The sequence below is a fragment of the Pelodiscus sinensis genome, chromosome 17 (genome assembly GCF_052426305.1).
Source record: "Pelodiscus sinensis isolate ZL-2025 chromosome 17, ASM5242630v1, whole genome shotgun sequence".
In the NCBI taxonomy this organism is placed as follows: domain Eukaryota; kingdom Metazoa; phylum Chordata; order Testudines; family Trionychidae; genus Pelodiscus; species Pelodiscus sinensis.
Window position 1 is genome coordinate 36,297,792 of NC_143068.1, and position 18,383 is coordinate 36,316,174.

At 68.8% G+C, this 18,383-nt stretch overlaps 1 protein-coding gene across 2 annotated transcripts in view; it reads right to left on the minus strand.

The window, feature by feature from the left end:
- Positions 1-18,383, minus strand: part of CDH22 (cadherin 22) — a 108,022-nt gene that overhangs the window by 62,244 nt on the left and 27,395 nt on the right. For both annotated transcript variants that reach the window (XM_075916202.2, XM_075916203.2), the window contains exons 2-4: positions 16,265-17,398; positions 8,855-9,149; positions 157-276 (exon numbers count right to left, since the gene is read on the minus strand). In XM_075916202.2, coding sequence (XP_075772317.2) covers positions 157-276; positions 8,855-9,149; positions 16,265-16,744 — 895 coding nt within the window. In that variant the 5' untranslated portion in view covers positions 16,745-17,398. The remainder of the gene's footprint in view (positions 1-156; positions 277-8,854; positions 9,150-16,264; positions 17,399-18,383) is intronic.

Here is an 18,383-nt window from a genome sequence, read left to right on the forward strand (position 1 = left end):
CCGTCCTGCTCTCTCCCGCCCCCGTCCTGCTCTCTCCCGCCCCCGTCCTGCTCTCTCCAGCCGGCTCGGCTAAGCGGGAGGGGCCAGCGAGGCGCAATGCCGCCGCGCCCTTCCTGCAGACAGGGTGGCTGGCGTGTCAGCCCCCCGGCCACTCACCGGTTGTCCTGTCCACAGTGAAGCGCTGCTCCCCGTCCAGCACGCTGTACACCACCCTGGCGCTGCTGCCGTACGTGGGGTCGTCGGCATCCGAGGCCATCACCTGCATCACGGACGTGCCTGCAGGACACAAGACAAGCCTGGAGCAGCTGGCAGAGCCTGCAGGCCTGGCCAAAGCCGGACCAGCCCCGACTCAGCCCAGCCAGGGCCTGGTGAGGCCAGGACTTACACCCCTAGGGATGGAGATCCCCCCCCCCCCCCCCCCGGGAACCCAGCCCAGCGCTTCCCACCCCCAAGGGAAATCGTTTTTCCTAATCGCCAACTTAGACCCCCCCCCGCAACTTGAGCCCCTTGCGCCTTGTTCTGCCCCTGCCCCCGCTGAGAACAGCCTCTCTGGACCCCCCTGCAGGGAGCTGCAGGCTGCTCTCAAATCCCCCCTCCCTCTGCTCTTGTGCAGACTAAACAAGCCAACTCCCTCGGCCTCCCCTCGTCCGTCACGTGCTCCAGCCCCCAATCATTTTGGTCGCCTCTGCTGGCCCCTCTCCCATGCTCCCACATCCTTTGTATAGCATGTGGGGGGGGGAGGGCCAGAGCTGGACACAATCCTCCAGATGTGGCCTCCCCAGAGCCGAATAAAGGGGAATGATGACATCTCTGGATCTGCTGGCCAGGCTCCTCCTAATGCCCCCCAATACGCCATTGGCCTTCTTGGCTACAAGGGCCCCTGTTGGCTCATCTCCAGCTTCTCACCCACTGTAACCCCCAGGTCCCTGTCTGCAGAACTGCTGCTCAGCCAGTCGGTCCCCAGCCTGTACCAATACTTGGGATTCCTCCGTCCCAAGGCAGGACTCTGCACTTGTCCTTGTTGATCCTCATCAGATTTCTTTTGGCCCAATTCTCTAATCTGTCCAGGTCACTCTGGACCCTTCCCTGCCCTCCAGCGTATCTACCTCTCCCCCTAGCTTAGTGTCATCTGCAAACTTGCTGAGGGTGCAATCCATCCCCTCAGCCAGGGCGTTAGTAAAGATGTTGAACAAAACCGGCCCTAGAACCGATCCTTGGGGCACTCCACTAGAAACCGACCGCCAGCCAGACATCGAGCCGTTGATCACTACCCGCTGGGCCCAATAGTCTAGCCAGCTTTCTGTCCATCTTACAGTCCATTTATCCAATCCATGCTTCCTTAACTTGCTGGCAAGAATATTGTGGGAGACGGTATCAAAAGCCTTGCTAAAGGCAGTGGATATGATATACCTTGACTTTCCCATGTCCACAGAGCCAGTTACCTCGTCAGAGAAGCTAATCAGATTGGTCAGGCACGACTTGCCCTTGGTGAATCCAAGTGACTATTCCTGATCACTTTCCCCTCTTCCAAGTGCTTCAAAATGGATTCCTTGGGGATCCCCTCCATGATTTTTAGGGGACTGAGGTAAGGCTGACTGGCCCTGGATCGTCCTTCTTCCCTTTTTTGAAGATGGGCCCTGCATTTGCCTTTTTCCAATCATCCGGGATCTCTCCCGATCTCCACAAGTTTTCAAAGATAATGGCCAAAGGCTCCGCAATGACATTTGCCAACTCCCTCAGCACCCTCGGATGCACTAAGTCCGGACCCATGGATTTGTGTATGTTTAGCTTTTCTAAATAGTTCCTAACCTGTTCTTTACCCACCACGGGCTGTCCATCTTCATCCCATACTGCCTTGCCTACTGCATGTGTCTGGGAGCTGACCTTGTGCGTGAAGACAGATGTAAAGAAAGCATCGAGTACTTCAGCTTTTCCCACATCATCTGTCACTAGGGTACCGCCCTCAGCCAGTAAGGGCCCCACCCCCTCTCTGGTCACCCTCTTATTGCTAACATGCCTGCAGAAACCTTTCTTCTTATCCTTCACATCCCTTGCCAGCTGCAATTCCAGTCGCACTTCTGCCTTCCTGAGAACTCCGCTGCAATAGATTTATACTCCTCCCTGGTCATCCGTCCGAGCTTCCACTTCTTATAAGCTTCCTTTTTGTGTGTGAGCTCACCAAGGGTTTCCCTGCTGAGCCAAGCTGGTCGCCTACCACATTTGCTTTTCTTACTGCACATCGGGATGCTTTGTTCCTGTGCCTTCAATAAGGTGGCTTTAAAATCCTTTCCCCTTCATGTTAGCATCCCAAGGGATAATGCCCATCAGTTCCCAGAGGGAGTTCAAGGCTGCTTTTCTGAAGTCCAGGGTGTGTGTTTTGCTGCTCTCCTTTCTTCCTTTCATCAGGATCCTGAACTCGACCATCTCATGATCACTGCTTCCCAGAGAATATCTTATTGCCTCTATATAAAGCCATGGTATGCCCACATCTTGCACACGGCAGGCAGATGTGGTCGCCCGGCCTCAAAAAAGATTTCTTGGCATTGGAAAAGGTTCAAAAAAGGGCAACCAAAATGCGGAGGGGTTTGGAACGGCTGCCGTGTGAGGAGAGATTAAGAAGACAAGGGCTTTTCAGCTTAGGAAAGAGGAGACTGAGGGGGCTATGATATAAAAGAGGTCTCTAAAATAGTTTCCACCAGTCATGTTTATTTACTGCTCCCATAACACAAGAACTAGGGGTCAGCAAGTGAACGTACTAAGTAGTAGATTTAAAAGAAACAAGAGGAAGTTTTTCTTTCCACAAGGCATAATCAACCTGTGGAACTCCTCGCCAGAGGAGATTGTGAAGGTCAAGACTTGAACAGGGTTCAAGAAAGAGTTAGCTGAATCCATGGAGGTGATGGCTCTTAAGCCAGGATGGGCAGGGAGGGTCCCTGGCCTCTGTCTGCCAGGGGAGGGATGACGTGATGATTCCCTGTTTCTGTTCACTATCTCCGGCAGACAGGACGCTGGCTGGATGGGCCTTTACTCGGAGCCGCCTGGCCGCTCTGGGGTGCGTAACGACCCCCTTCTTGGCAATGCAGCCGGGAGCCAAGGGGCTATGGGGCCTGGGACTAAGAAGGGGCTCCGGCCCTAGGCTGCTGCAGCGTCTGCCCCAGCAGGCAGCCAAGCAGGGGAGCCTGCTCCCTCCCTCCCTGCCTCCCAGCCAGCCCCGCCCGCATGCACTGCACGTCCAGGGCCACAGGAGTGTCAATTGGATAAAAGTCCATCAAACGGTTGCAATTACGTTATTGATTCCAACGCTGCCTCATTAACCAGGGCGCTTCACTCGGCCGGTCCCCGCGCCGGCGCTAATTGGACATCATGTTCCATCTGACAAAGGCAGGACCCGGCCTGCGAGCCCGGGGAGGGGCGGGGAAGACAGAGGGGGGAGATGTGACCGTGCCCTGCTCACGCAGTCCGAGGCCCCCAGCAAACCTACAGCAGAGACCGCGGGGCCCACCCCGGGCGACGCAGAAACCCGGCGCTCACGGTGCAGAGCAGCCCCCCAGGCCGGCTGGCGGGACAGGGGCTGATCACAGGCACCCGACTGCACAGGGCCGGGAGAACACACGGCCATGGGGCTACGGGAGTGGGCTAATGGAGCCATCTCACCTCTCCAGCGCCAGGGCTACCGGGAGAGACAGCACAGTCCTGGCCCCTGGCCCCAGCCCAGCCCCACAGCGCCGACGGGCATCCCTGGGCGGCAGTCCCGGCCCCTGGCCCCAGCCCCACAGCGCCGACGGGCATCCCCGGGCGGCAGTCCCGGCCCCTGGCCCCAGCCCAGCCCCACAGCGCCGACGGGCATCCCCGGGCGGCAGTCCCGGCCCCTGGCCCCAGCCCATCCCCACAGCGCCGACGGGCATCCCCGGGCGGCAGTCCCGGCCCCTGGCCCCAGCCCAGCCCCACAGCGCCGACGGGCATCCCTGGGCGGCAGGTCCCGGCCCCTGGCCCCAGCCCACCCCCACAGCACCGACGGGCATCCCTGGGCGGCAGTCCCAGCCCCTGGCCCCAGCCCAGCCCCACAGCGCCAACGGGCATCCCTGGGCGGCAGGTCCCGGCCCCTGGCCCCAGCCCAGCCCCACAGCGCCGACGGGCATCCCTGGGCGGCAGTCCCGGCCCCTGGCCCCAGCCCATCCCCACAGCGCCGACGGGCATCCCTGGGCGGCAGGTCCCGGCCCCTGGCCCCAGCCCAGCCCCACAGCGCCGACGGGCATCCCCGGGCGGCAGTCCCAGCCCCTGGCCCCAGCCCAGCCCCACAGCGCCGACGGGCATCCCTGGGCGGCAGGTCCCGGCCCCTGGCCCCAGCCCATCCCCACAGCGCCGACGGGCATCCCTGGGCGGCAGTCCCGGCCCCTGGCCCCAGCCCAGCCCCACAGCGCCGACGGGCATCCCTGGGCGGCAGGTCCCGGCCCCTGGCCCCAGCCCCACAGCGCCGACGGGCATCCCTGGGCGGCAGTCCCAGCCCCTGGCCCCAGCCCCACAGCGCCGACGGGCATCCCTGGGCGGCAGGTCCCGGCCCCTGGCCCCAGCCCAGCCCCACAGCGCCGACGGGCATCCCTGGGCGGCAGTCCCGGCCCCTGGCCCCAGCCCCACAGCGCCGACGGGCATCCCCGGGCGGCAGTCCCGGCCCCTGGCCCCAGCCCCACAGCGCCGACGGGCATCCCTGGGCGGCAGTCCCGGCCCCTGGCCCCAGCCCAGCCCCACAGCGCCGACGGGCATCCCTGGGCGGCAGTCCCGGCCCCTGGCCCCAGCCCACCCCCACAGCGCCGACGGGCATCCCTGGGCGGCAGGTCCCGGCCCCTGGCCCCAGCCCCACAGCGCCGACGGGCATCCCTGGGCGGCAGGTCCCGGCCCCTGGCCCCAGCCCCACAGCGCCGACGGGCATCCCTGGGCGGCAGGTCCCGGCCCCTGGCCCCAGCCCCACAGCGCCGACGGGCATCCCTGGGCGGCAGGTCCCGGCCCCTGGCCCCAGCCCCACAGCGCCGACGGGCATCCCCGGGCGGCAGGTCCCGCGAGGCAGCGCCACCCCGCGGCCAGGCACGGCTCGGGGCTGCTCGGGTGCCCGTGTTCCCCGGAGCCCAGGCTTTGCTCTAGCGGCTCAGCAATGACAGAGCTCTGGCGGGACCTGGCCACACGGAGCCAGGTCTCCTCACTATTCAGTGATGACCGGTTCCCGTCCCGGCAGCACCAAGTCCAGGGGGCTTTGCAACGTTCCCTCTTTTTGCCCCACCTGGGGACGCGGCTGGTGCCTGCGGGACAAGGAAGGAAGGGCCCTCGGGGGCCACACGGCCATCGAGCCGAGCCCCCTGGCTCCCAGGAACGGCCTGCTTGGGGAGAAGGCCCCGGCTGGGCGGAGGGAACGTCCCTGCAGCCTCCGAGCCCTCGCCTGCAGCCACGGGCAGGCAGCTCACCCAGCGCCAGGATCTCGCACCCGTGACTAATGACTCACGGACAAGGGATTCTGGGGTCCCAGGGGTGCAGAAAGGGAGGGCCCAGGGGCTGTGGGATGTGGCCTGCAGCCAGGTGCACCGGGCCCACGGGCAGTAGGCGCAGACACGGGAAAGCGGGCGTCCCCGACCACGCTGCATCCCGGGGGCCGAGGGCTCCGGACGCTCCCGCCGGCCTGGCCCAGGGCGAAGGTCTTTGCTCACCCAGCTCCAGCTGGCAGAGCCTGGCGCCCGGTCGCTCCCAGCATGTCCCCGTTGATTGCACTGAACAAATCCCCTCGCTCTGCCGCCAGCCAGGAGATTAGACAATTTCCCTTGGCTCTAATCACTGCTCCCCGGCGGCCTGGGCCCAACGGCCCGGCCTGACCCCGCTTCCTGCCGGCACAGCCCCAGCGCCTCTCATGCAGCCGCTGGCCACTGCCCCAGGCACGGGCTGCAGCGATCTGCACCAGGCCCCATGCACGGCCCGGGATCAGGCCCTCGGACTGACCGTGTGGGGATCCTAGAATGGGAACGGGGGCCCGGCTTGGGAGTGAGGGACAGTTCCCAGGAGAAATGCAACGTAGCGGTTCAGGGGGACAGCGGCTCCGGGCCCATGCGCCACGGGCTCCAGTGGGAGCTGTAAGCAGTAGCAGGGTCAGGACTCACATGGACAGCGCCCCCCAGGCTGGCTCCGGCCACAGATGGGAGAGTGAGCAAGTCCCGGCATGGGGAGGGGCTGGACCCTGCCTGAAGGTGCCCGGGGCCGGGCGTCGGCAGGGCAGCACGCCACAGGAGCAGCAGCCGCCCGCGGGCCACGGGAGGGCGTCAGGCTGCCCTGCGCGGGGCGGGGGAGGAACCTCTGCTCGCGGCGTTAGCAGCCCCGATCCAAACACAGGAAGCCCCCCCTCCCCTCGCCACCCCGGGACTCTGTGACCGGGCAGGCAGGACTCCCAGTTATCCCAGGAACTGTAGCAAGACTGGGCCTGCTCCTGGGACAAGACCCACCCCGCCATCACTGGACACTGCCCACAGCAGGGCCTGGGCCTCCTTCCCCCGCCGAGGCCGGAGCACGGGAGGAACCAGCCAGGACTGGGCAGACTCCGCCGGCAGGGACGGGGGCCTGGCACCCGGCTCGGCCCCTCCCGCCGCACAGGCCCCCCCCCCCCCCGCTGGCACCCGGCTCGGCCCCCTCCCGCCGCACAGGCCCCCCCCCCCGCTGGCACCCGGCTCGGCCCCCTCCCGCCGCACAGGCCCCCCCCCCCGCTGGCACCCGGCTCGGCCCCTCCCGCCGCACAGGCCCCCCCCGCTGGCACCCGGCTCGGCCCCTCCCGCCGCACAGGCCCCCCCCCCCCCCGCCAGCAGGGACGGGGGCCTGGCACCCGGCTCGGTCCCCTCCCGCCGCACAGGCCCCCCCCCCCGCTGGCACCCGGCTCGGCCCCTCCCGCCGCACAGGCCCCCCCCCCCGCTGGCACCCGGCTCGGCCCCTCCCGCCGCACAGGCCCCCCCCCCCCGCTGGCACCCGGCTCGGCCCCTCCCGCCGCACAGGCCCCCCCCCCCCCCGCTGGCACCCGGCTCGGCCCCCTCCCGCTGCACAGGCCCCCCCGCTGGCACCCGGCTCGGCCCCTCCCGCCGCACAGGCCCCCCCCCCGCCGGCAGGGACGGGGGCCTGGCACCCGGCTCGGCCCCCTCCCGCCGCACAGGCCCCCCCCCCGCTGGCACCCGGCTCGGCCCCCTCCCGCCGCACAGGCCCCCCCCCCCGCTGGCACCCGGCTCGGCCCCCTCCCGCCGCACAGGCCCCCCCGCCGGCAGGGACGGGGGCCTGGCACCCGGCTCGGCCCCTCCCGCCGCACAGGCCCCCCCCCCCGCTGGCACCCGGCTCGGCCCCTCCCGCCGCACAGGCCCCCCCCCCCGCTGGCACCCGGCTCGGCCCCTCCCGCCGCACAGGCCCCCCCCCCCCGCTGGCACCCGGCTCGGCCCCCTCCCGCCGCACAGGCCCCCCCCCCCGCTGGCACCCGGCTCGGCCCCTCCCGCCGCACAGGCCCCCCCCCCCGCTGGCACCCGGCTCGGCCCCTCCCGCCGCACAGGCCCCCCCCCCCCGCTGGCACCCGGCTCGGCCCCCTCCCGCTGCACAGGCCCCCCCCCCCGCTGGCACCCGGCTCGGCCCCCTCCCGCCGCACAGGCCCCCCCCCCGCTGGCACCCGGCTCGGCCCCTCCCGCCGCACAGGCCCCCCCCCCCGCTGGCACCCGGCTCGGCCCCCTCCCGCCGCACAGGCCCCCCCCCCCGCTGGCACCCGGCTCGGCCCCCTCCCGCCGCACAGGCCCCGCCCCCCCCGCTGGCACCCGGCTCGGCCCCCTCCCGCTGCACAGGCCCCCCACCCCCCCCCCCCCCACTGGCACCCGGCTCGGCCCCCTCCCGCCGCACAGGCCCCCCCCCGCCGGCAGGGACGGGGGCCTGGCACCCGGCTCGGCCCCCTCCCGCTGCACAGGCCCCCCCGCCGGCAGGGACAGGGGCCTGGAACCCGGCTCGGCCCCCTCCCGCCGCACAGGCCCCCCCCGCTGGCACCCGGCTCGGCCCCCTCCCGCCGCACAGGCCCCCCCCGCCGGCAGGGACGGGGGCCTGGCACCCGGCTCGGCCCCCTCCCGCTGCACAGGCCCCCCCGCCGGCAGGGACGGGGGCCTGGCACCCGGCTCGGCCCCCTCCCGCTGCACAGGCCCCCCCGCCGGCAGGGACGGGGGCCTGGCACCCGGCTCGGCCCCCTCCCGCTGCACAGGCCCCCCCGCCAGCAGGGACGGGGGCCTGGCACCCGGCTCGGCCCCCTCCCGCTGCACAGGCCCCCCCGCCGGCAGGGACGGGGGCCTGGCACCCGGCTCGGCCCCCTCCCACTGCACAGGCCCCCCCCCCCGCTGGCACCCGGCTCGGCCCCCTCCCGCCGCACAGGCCCCCCCCGCCGGCAGGGACGGGGGGCTGGCACCCGGCTCGGCCCCCTCCCGCCGCACAGGCCCCCCCGCCGGCAGGGACGGGGGGCTGGCACCCGGCTCGGCCCCCTCCCGCCGCACAGGCCCCCCCGCCGGCAGGGACGGGGGCCTGGCACCCGGCTCGGCCCCCTCCCACTGCACAGGCCCCCCCCCCCGCTGGCACCCGGCTCGGCCCCCTCCCGCTGCACAGGCCCCCCCGCCAGCAGGGACGGGGGGCTGGCACTCGGCTCGGCCCCCTCCCACTGCACAGGCCCCCCCCCCCCCCCGCTGGCAGCCGGCCGGCAGGATTCTCACTCACTCCCCCAAGGCCTTGTTTGTTTGCCCGCCTGGCCCCGGCCGGACTCTCCGTCTGCCTGGACAAGAGCCATGGGGCGCGGGGGCTGGCGCCCACAGCTGCGGGCACCCACCTACGGGGGACAGCTCGGCCACGCTGCCGATGTAGGGCCCCTCCAGGAAGCGGGGCTCGCTGTCGTTGATGTCCTGCACCTTGATGATGAACTCCGACTCGGGCTCCAGCAGCTGGTCGGTCTGGCGGTCCCGGGCCTGTGCCCGCAGCGTGTAGAAGGTCTTCTGCTCCCGGTCCAGGCGCTCGGTGGCGTGGATGTCGCCGGTCAGCTCGTCGATGAGGAAGATGGTTCCCGCGCCCTCCCCAGAGATGGTGTACTTGATGGAGCCGTCCCCCTCATCCGAGTCGGAGTGGATCTGCCGGGGAAGGACAGAGGGAGAGGCTGGACCACAGAAACGGCCTGAGCCCCCAGCCCTGCTGCGAAGAGAAGCCGTGAGGAGACACCGGGCAAGGGACGAGCCGGGGCTGGACCCGGAGGCACGGGGGGGCCAGGGCAGGGGCCCGGTGCTGCACGGCTTCCACTGCCCAGTTAGTCCGGCCTGGCCTGGCCCTCTTGGAAGGGAACAGCAAGCAAATCCTGCCTCCGCCACTGCTCTGCTGTGCGACCTTGGGCCTGTCACCAGTTCTCTGCCCCACAGCACTAACAGAGCTGAGCGAATAACCCTGTGTCCCCATGCCGGGGGCAGAGCGATGGGCAGGACAGGGGACACAACGGGAACAACGCCACCAACGCACGCGGAGAAACGCCGGCTCCCTGCCCTCCAGCCCCTCGCTAGCAGCCGCACTACACTGGCGCCAGGCTCCAGCCTCGATAGCGGGGCCGCCCGCCTGCCCGTCCTTCTGCATGGGCAGCTTCATGCCCACCCAGCCGCCTCGCAGGGACCGGAGCCCTGAGCTCAGTGCCAGGGAAAGCCGCTGTTATAGCCAACAGCTTCCTCTGGGTTTCCTACCCAAGACGCTACTTGGCGTGTGGGCCCAAGGGAAACAGCCGCTGCCTTGGCCCTGCGGCTGCCTGGAGCCCAGGCCGGGCCCTGCCATTTCAGTGGTGGTGTTAAAGTGAGTTATGAGGTTTTTACAATCTAGCCGCTTCTGAGAATCTATTCCCAGTAACTGGACAGGCAGAATGCATCTCGGAGGAGAGCGTGGGCACTAATTGGGGCAATCCATAACGGACAGGCCCCCGGAAAGGCGCGCCCAGACGCACTCATTTACTCCCCACAATTTCTGCTGAGAATCAGCAAAGTTGCCAAAAAAAGAGCCGGCCATTAATCGGCTAATGAAATATGAAAATGTTTATGGGCCATTCAATCTTCCAAACTGCACTTCTATAATCCACTGTAAAGACACACGGCTCCACCAGCAAGAATTTACACCAGCACCTGCCTCTTTATATGACGCCTTCATTAGATTTATCTCGTTAGATACTGTTTGTATATTTATTTCAGGAGTGAGAGGCCCACACATTGGACAATTCAATGCACTTTACATGCTAGTCATACATTACTGTCTACGTCAGATACACCCGCCTGCCCGGCACCACCTGGAACCGCACCGGCCTGGCCAGGAGATACACCCGCCTGCCCGGCATCACCTGGAACCGCACCGGCCTGGCCAGGAGATACACCCGCCTGCCCGGCACCACCTGGAACCGCACCGGCCTGGCCGGGAGATACACCCGCCTGCCCGGCATCACCTGGAACCGCACCGGCCTGGCCGGGAGATACACCCGCCTGCCCGGCACCACCTGGAACCGCACCGGCCTGGCCGGGAGATACACCCGCCTGCCCGGCACCACCTGGAACCGCACCGGCCTGGCCGGGAGATACACCCGCCTGCCCGGCATCACCTGGAACCGCACCGGCCTGGCCGGGAGATACACCCGCCTGCCCGGCACCACCTGGAACCGCACCGGCCTGGCCGGGAGATACACCCGCCTGCCCGGCACCACCTGGAACCGCACTGGCCTGGCCGGGAGATACACCCGCCTGCCTGGCATCACCTGGAACCGCACCGGCCTGGCCGGGAGATACACCCGCCTGCCCGGCACCACCTGGAACCGCACCGGCCTGGCCGGGAGATACACCCGCCTGCCCGGCACCACCTGGAACCGCACTGGCCTGGCCGGGAGATACACCCGCCTGCCCAGCACCACCTGGAACCGCACTGACCTGGCCGGGAGATACACCCGCCTGCCCGGCACCACCTGGAACCGCACTGGCCTGGCCAGGAGATACACCCGCCTGCCCAGCATCACCTGGAACCGCACCGGCCTGGCCAGGAGATACACCCGCCTCCCCGGCACCACCTGGAAACGCACCGGCCTGGCCAGGAGATACACCCGCCTGCCCAGCATCACCTGGAACCGCACCGGCCTGGCCGAAAGATACACCCGCCTGCCTGGCACCACCTGGGAATTTCTCCTGTGTGCCTGGCAGTACCTGGAAAAGACTCCCCGGCCAACCTATGAAACACACCTGTTTTCTCAGCTATACCAAGGAAACACACCCCTCCTCAGCCCCGCTTGAGAAATACATCCAGATGCCTCTTTCCTGCTGGGCTCCCTGGCAGCAGGGGTATCAGGGCTCTTCCCCGCTATAGCACTCTGAGTGCAGAAGATGGGGGGGGGGCCGCAAGGGACCTTAAATGCCTTGCCTCTATAGGATCCATTTGCAAAACTCCCCAGAGTCACAGATTCGTGGACTTTGGGAGGAGCTGCCACCCCCAAGCGATTTAATCCCGAGAAGACAGGAAGGAAGACTTGACTCCCTTCCCCGGGGGTACGCCAAGCTCTTTAGCCAGAGAGAGCTGGAAAAATGAAGCAAAAAGCAGCAAACACAAACTCTCTGTCTAGCTGATCCCCAAGGCGAGGCACGCAGACCTCCTGCGACCTTCAGGACACAAGAATCAGACCGGCGCCTTCAGAATGATTTCATTTACAAAACAAAAAGATCCACTTGAGCAAGCAGACTTGGTCACTAAGTGCAACAGAGCAACTGAGAAAAGAACAGCTCCGAAGCCAACGGACCCTCGCTCTCGGGGCTGTAACAAGCGGGGAAGGGAAGGGAAGGGAAGGGAAGGCAGCGGTGGACACAGAGGAGTTTAACCAAACCACCAAAATAAAGAAAAACTCCGTCCCTGATGGCCACTAAATACACCTCTTCCCCCTGCGCCCCCTCTGTGCCGAGCCCAGTACATCACGTAGGCCTGGCAATTCTGATTTCTGCCTCTGCTCCCTCCAGCCCTTCGCTTCGAATTCCCCAGCGAGAGCAGGCCCGGTCTGTAAATACAACTCAGATTTCAGCCCCGTATCCCTGTTGGTTCTTCAGGCTCCCTGCCAACACCCTTGCTAGCTACCTGAGTTTAACCCCTTAGTCGCTGGGTGCTGGCCAGCACTCCCCCTATCCACTGCAAGGGGCCTGCCCCACGTTCCCGCCCAGCCCCGAATGGCTCCCCACCAGGTTGCTGGACTCAGCAGCACCGTCCTTGCGACTGCGCCATTACCTAACTGCCTGGCACAGCCAGTCGCTGCCGGGCATCCCCAGACACCCACTGGCTGGGAGGGGGTCGCGAGCTGTCCGCCCCCCCGAGCCCTGCGGCGCCTGCAGCATTTCGGATAGTGTCAAAGAGAAAGACGCAGACACCCCCTGGGGCACCATCGCATCCCTCCCCTGGCCTGGCTCCCGCCTCAGCTGTGCCAGGGTTAGTGGAATCGCTCCAGACGCACCGGGGGTACTGGAGATCAGAACATGCACCTGCACCAGTGACCCCCCAGCCTGCCCCTCCCGGGGTCAGCCCATCTAGGCACCCCAGGGAGCCTGGTGCCGAGCGAAGGGAATCCCAGAGTGAGCAGCGCTCACCCCAGCACAAGGACTGCTCCCCTGCCGGGCATGGCCCTGTGACGCGGGGGGGTCTGCTCTGTAACCCAGGGTCCCCACCTGGCCGTGCTGGGCTGTGAGATTCCCACTGAACCCTGTTCCCAGAGACAGAAGGGGGGGTGGGGACTGTCCCCAGGCTGGGGGTTAGGGCCGGGGAGCTGGGCTAGGTTGAGGATGATGCCTGAGCCCAAGGGAAGGGGGGTTCAGGGCCCATGGGCCCTTCCCCCCAAGAGGAATGAGGCCGCCTGCCCTCGGTGTCTGTGCTGTGTCTCGGAGAAGCAATAAAACCTTCTACTCTACTGGCTCCCGGAGAGTCACATCTGGGTGCAATGAGGGTGCAGGGTGGAGGGCTCCCCGACACACCCGTCACCAGCGTGGGGGAAGGGAGTCCCAGATCCAGCCGCAGCATGGCCTGTGGTCAAGTGTGTCTGGGCGGGGCCCGGACGAGGGCCGCCCAGGAAAGACGAAAATCTTTCATCTGATCTGTTGGCTCTAAGGGGGAATTGTCCTGTGACGTCACGTCGGGGTCCCCCGCCTCCTGCACCCCCGTAGTGGCACGGACAGACTCCCCCAGCCAGTTGAACAGAGGAAGTTTATTGCCTCTCCAGGGTACAGCCCAGCACAGATGTAACCTGGTTCCAGGGCAGGTCTAGGATGCCTCAGCCCCCTTGAGATGGGGGAGCCTGGGCCCCTAAACCCCAGCCCCTTGCTTAGGCTGCTTCCCCCGTGATACCAGCCAGAAACTAAACCTCTCTTCCAGCCCTGCCCCCAGCCCGGTGCTGGTCTCCCCCCGGGCGGCTGAGCCTGGGTGAATCCACATTCGGGAGAGAGTGAGACTCTCCCATCGCAGCGCAGGGGCCCGGGCCACAGAGCAGGCAGCCCCCCCGCGCCCTCCCAGGCTAACGGCCCTGGGCGACGAGCTGCCCATGACACCAACCCGCACTGGGAGCAGAGGGCAGGCTCCTTGCTGGGACGCTTGCAGAGCCAGGCGGTTACACAACACAGGCGGCCGCAGCCAGAGGCCTGCTCTGCCTTGCGCCGAGTTCCTCCATTTTCTTGACATATTAGCAACGTAATGAATCCGCTTTCCCTGTAATCCCCTCTCCTATCTAAAATGGATCTGTCCACATGCAGGCGCTGGACTAGTGCTGACCCCCAATTCCATTTAAAACCCAAAGAAATCCACGTCCGGCTGACAGACGCCCCAGGGGAAATTACAGTTCAGAGAGGGGATTAGCGGGCGAATCCAGATTGCACAGCCGGGCTCTGGCCCAGCGCGCGGCAGGCCGGGAAGTGGAAGGGAGACGCCCAGCACCCCGCCTGGCCCAGCAACGGGTCTCCGAGGAGGCTCACGTTTTCTCCAGGAAAGAGCCGTGCTCTGGAGCAGGAAAAGCTCCTAACCAGGTTTCATTCTCCCTTGGCAGGGTGGGCTGCGGCGCACCGTGGGCCACGGTGTGGGGAGTGCTGTGGGCCGCTAGGGGCCTGTGGGCTGTGGGGCAGGGGGCGCGGTGGGCCATGAGAGGCCTGTGGGCTGCAGGGCAGGGAGCTGTGGGCCACAAGCGTGGTGGGCTGCAAGAGGCCTGTGGGCCGCAGGGCAGGGGGCGCGGTGGGCCACAAGGGGCCTGTGGGCCGTGGGGCAGGGGGCGCGGTGGGCCACAAGGGGCCTGTGGGCTGTGGGGCAGGGGGCGCGGTGGGCCACGAGTGGCCTGTGGGCCGTGGGCAGGGGGCGCGGTGGGCCACAAGGGGCCTGTGGGCCGCGGGGCAGGGGGCGCGGTGGGCCACAAGGGGCCTGTGGGCTGTGGGGCAGGGGGCGCGGTGGGCCACAAGGGGCCTGTGGGCCGTGGGGCAGGGGGCGCGGTGGGCCACAAGGGGCCTGTGGGCTGTGGGGCAGGGGATGCGGTGGGCCACAAGGGGCCTGTGGGCCGTGGGGCAGGGGGCGCGGTGGGCCACGAGTGGCCTGTGGGCCGTGGGCAGGGGATGCGGTGGGCCACAAGGGGCCTGTGGGCCGCGGGGCGCGGTGGGCCACAAGGGGCCTGTGGGCCGCGGGGCAGGGGGCGCGGTGGGCCACAAGGGGCCTGTGGGCTGTGGGGCAGGGGGCGCGGTGGGCCACGAGGGGCCTGTGGGCCGTGGATGCGGTGGGCCACAAGTGGCCTGTGGGCCGCGGGGCAGGGGGCGCGGTGGGCCACAAGGGGCCTGTGGGCCGCGGGGCAGGGGGCGCGGTGGGCCACAAGGGGCCTGTGGGCCGCGGGGCAGGGGGCGCGGTGGGCCACGAGGGGCCTGTGGGCTGTGGGGCAGGGGGCGCGGTGGGCCACGAGGGGCCTGTGGGCCGCAGGGCAGGGAGCGCGGTGGACCACAAGGGGCCTGTGGGCCGCGGGGCAGGGGGCGCGGTGGGCCACAAGGGGCCTGTGGGCCGCGGGGCAGGGGGCGCGGTGGGCCGTGGGGTGGCATGGGCCGCAGGGTGGGGGCACCGTGGGCCACAGGAGCAGTCCCACCAGCCAGCGGCTGTAGGGGAGAGCAGGCCTCTGCGTGATTTTTTACTGGGAATGGCTCCCGGTGCAGCCCGGCTGGCAGGTGATGTGCAAAGAGGCTGTAAAATCGGCCACTTTTAGGCTCCTGGTTCCTTTTGGAAATGAGGCTGTTGCTAGGCTACCTCTGGAATTCGACAAGGCCTGATGCTTCAAGTGGCTCCCCAGGGGAGCTGTCAATCGACTGTAAATGCATCTTCCTGGAGCGGAGCTACCTGAGCGGCTGCGGAACAGGCACAAAGGTGGCAGACTCCCTGGAGCATCCGCGCCTCGCACGGCCGCCCCGCCCCGCCCCACCCAGCCTCCCCAGCGCCCTCCCTGCGGCTCCTCCGGCCGGAGGAGAAGGCGCCCTGGGTGGCCGATGGGCGGGGGCAGCACACACTGCCAAGTGCCAGCTGGGGCTGGAGGACACGCCTGTGCCAACCCCAGCTGCTGGCAGGGGCAACGGGCGGTCAGCTACCACGGCCGCCATCGCGCCGGCTTTCACCAGAGGCTGGGAGCAGCTCCACGGCCCCAGCTCTGCCGCGCTTGGCCCCCAGCGTCCCGCCCCCCGGTGCTGGGCTGGCCGCGTTTCCTGGGGTGCCCCTCTGGCCCTGAGCACAGTGTCCATCATGCTCCCATGGGAAGGCCCCTGCACCGGCCAGGAACTCCCTGAACCCTGGCCCATCCCTCATGTCTCCCTAACCCAGGGGCCAGGGTCCTGCCTTGGCCTGGAGCCCCTTGGCTGAGCCAGCCCCAACCCGCAGGGACCAGGCACCCGAAAGAGGCAGCACCCGGCTGGCCCATCTGAGCGTAGCCCGGCCAGGCACAGAAGCCAGGGGTGCCCCACCCCCATACCCGCACCCAAACCTTAACTGCTAAACGGGGCGTCCCCTCCCCCCAAGCCCTCCTGACACTCCAGCAACGCCTGGGCCTAGAACTGCCCAGCCCCGGGGCGCTCCTCGCCTTCAGCACAGCCCTGCTGCGGCAAGGCGTTTCCTGTCGGCCACGCGCATCCCTCCGGTGGGTCGGCCCCGGCCCCCCCTCTCCTGGCACCAGGCCCAGGCCCTGCAGGGACACCGGGTGACCTACCTTCCCCACGTACAGCGGCTCCGTGCCCGTGTACTCTTCCACCACAAAGAACTGGTTCCACACCCAGCCACGCTTCACACGCCCGCCTGCCAGCAGCACAGCATCCCCCGGCTGCTCCAGGCCCGGCCCCCCAGCCTCCGTGTGCCTGGCCAGGGACCCCGGCTGCTCCAGGCCCGGTCCCCCGGCCTCCGTGTGCCTGGCCAGGGACCCCGGCTGCTCCAGGCCCGGCCCCCCGGCCTCCGTGTGCCTGGCCAGGGACCCCGGCTGCTCCAGGCCCGGCCCCCCGGCCTCCGTGTGCCTGGCCAGGGACCCCGGCTGCTCCAGGCCCGGCCCCCCGGCCTCCGTGTGCCTGGCCAGGGCCCCCAGCTGCTCCAGGGTGCAGAGCAGGAGAAGCAGGGTCCACGAGGAGCCTGGCAGCGCCATCAGCCCCGGGCCGCAGGCGGCTGCGTGGAGCGTGGCTTTCCGACAGGCCGCCGACATCCTGTGGGGAGCGGGGAGGAGCCAGACCCCCCGCTGTGGGGCTCACCAGGCTGGGTGGGGCAGCTTCCCCATCCCCACCCAGAACGTGCTCCAGGCAGCCAAGCCCCTCAGGGTGCCTGTGGTCCAGCAGTTACGTCTCGCCAGGCCCCAGCCATGCTGCCAGCAGCAAGCAGCAGGCACCCCGGGCTCCCGGCATGGGGCTGAGCCTGGCGAGAACAGTGGAAGAGGCTCAGCCCGGGCACCTCACAGTCTGCGTGTGGCCGGCGGCCTGGCGCCCCAGGGCTGTGCTGCAGGGCACCACGGCCGGCGGCTCTAGCTCCTGGGGGGCTCAGATCTCCCCACGTCAGCACGCAGGCAGGGGGCTCTGCTGCCGCGCCCGAGGCGGCTCCCGGAGCTGGCAGGACGGCAAAGCGGGCCCCTCTGCATGAAGTCTCAGGAGAGCGGGCTGGTGCGGCGTCGGCAGGCCCCTTCGGCTCCCACACAGGCCCTGTGCTCCCCAGCTCCGATCCAGCGGGGACGGGCCCTGCAGGGCGGCTCAGGCGCCAGGCGTTTGTACTCTCAGCCTTTGCGACTCGCAGGGCAGTTTCCGGGGGCCCTTCGCCGAGCTGCGTCGGTTCCCTCGGGCGCAGGGCAGCTGACGGCCTCCCTGGCAACCTGCAAGAGCCGAGACGTTAGCGACACGGCCAGGGCTGAGCCCGGCGCTCCCCGCTCTGCGCGCCTGCCACGGCCTGGCTGCCCCTCACGCTCCTTCCTCTCCTGCGCTGGCTGCCTGGCTCCTGCCCCACCTCCTCCCGCGCCCTCCCGATGCCACTGCAGGAGCTGCTGGAGCCAGGGACAGCCGGAGGCGGAGGAGGGTAGCAGAGCCGTGCAGCTTCCATCGCTATGGAAATTCCAGCGATTCGCAGGAGCCGAGCTCCACGTAGCAGGGAGGCAGCTGCACCGCACGCCTCCCCCTCACGCAGAGCGAGGGCAGGCCCCGGGACTCGGGGCGGGGGAGGGGGGGAGATCGGGGCGCCAGGGCTCAGCGAGGGCAGGCCCCGGGACTCGGGGCGGGGGAGGGGGGGAGATCGGGGCGCCAGGGCTCAGCGAGGGCAGGCCCCGGGACTCGGGGCGGGGGAGCGGGGGAGATCGGGGCGCCAGGGCTCAGCGAGGGCAGGCCCCGGGACTCGGGGCGGGGGAGGGGGCAGAGATAGGGGCGCTGGGGCCCAGCGAGGGCAGGCGCTGCACCCCCACCCCCTCCGCTCCAGCACCCCCTGCCTCGCGGCGCCCCCCGGCTGGCGCTGCGCCCCCACCCCCTCCGCTCCAGCACCCCCTGCCTCGCGGCGCCCCCCAGCTGGCACTGCGCCCCCACCCCCTCCGCTCCAGCACCCCCTGCCTCGCGGCGCCCCCCGGCTGGCGCTGCGCCCCCACCCCCTCCGCTCCAGCACCCCCTGCCTCGCGGCGCCCCCCGGCTGGCGCTGCGCCCCCACCCCCTCCGCTCCAGCACCCCCTGCCTCGCGGCGCCCCCCGGCTGGCGCTGCGCCCCCACCCCCTCCGCTCCAGCACCCCCGCCTCACGGCGCCCCCCGGCTGGCGCTGCGCCCCCACCCGCTCCGCTCCAGCACCCCCTGCCTCGCGGCGCCCCCCGGCTGGCGCTGCGC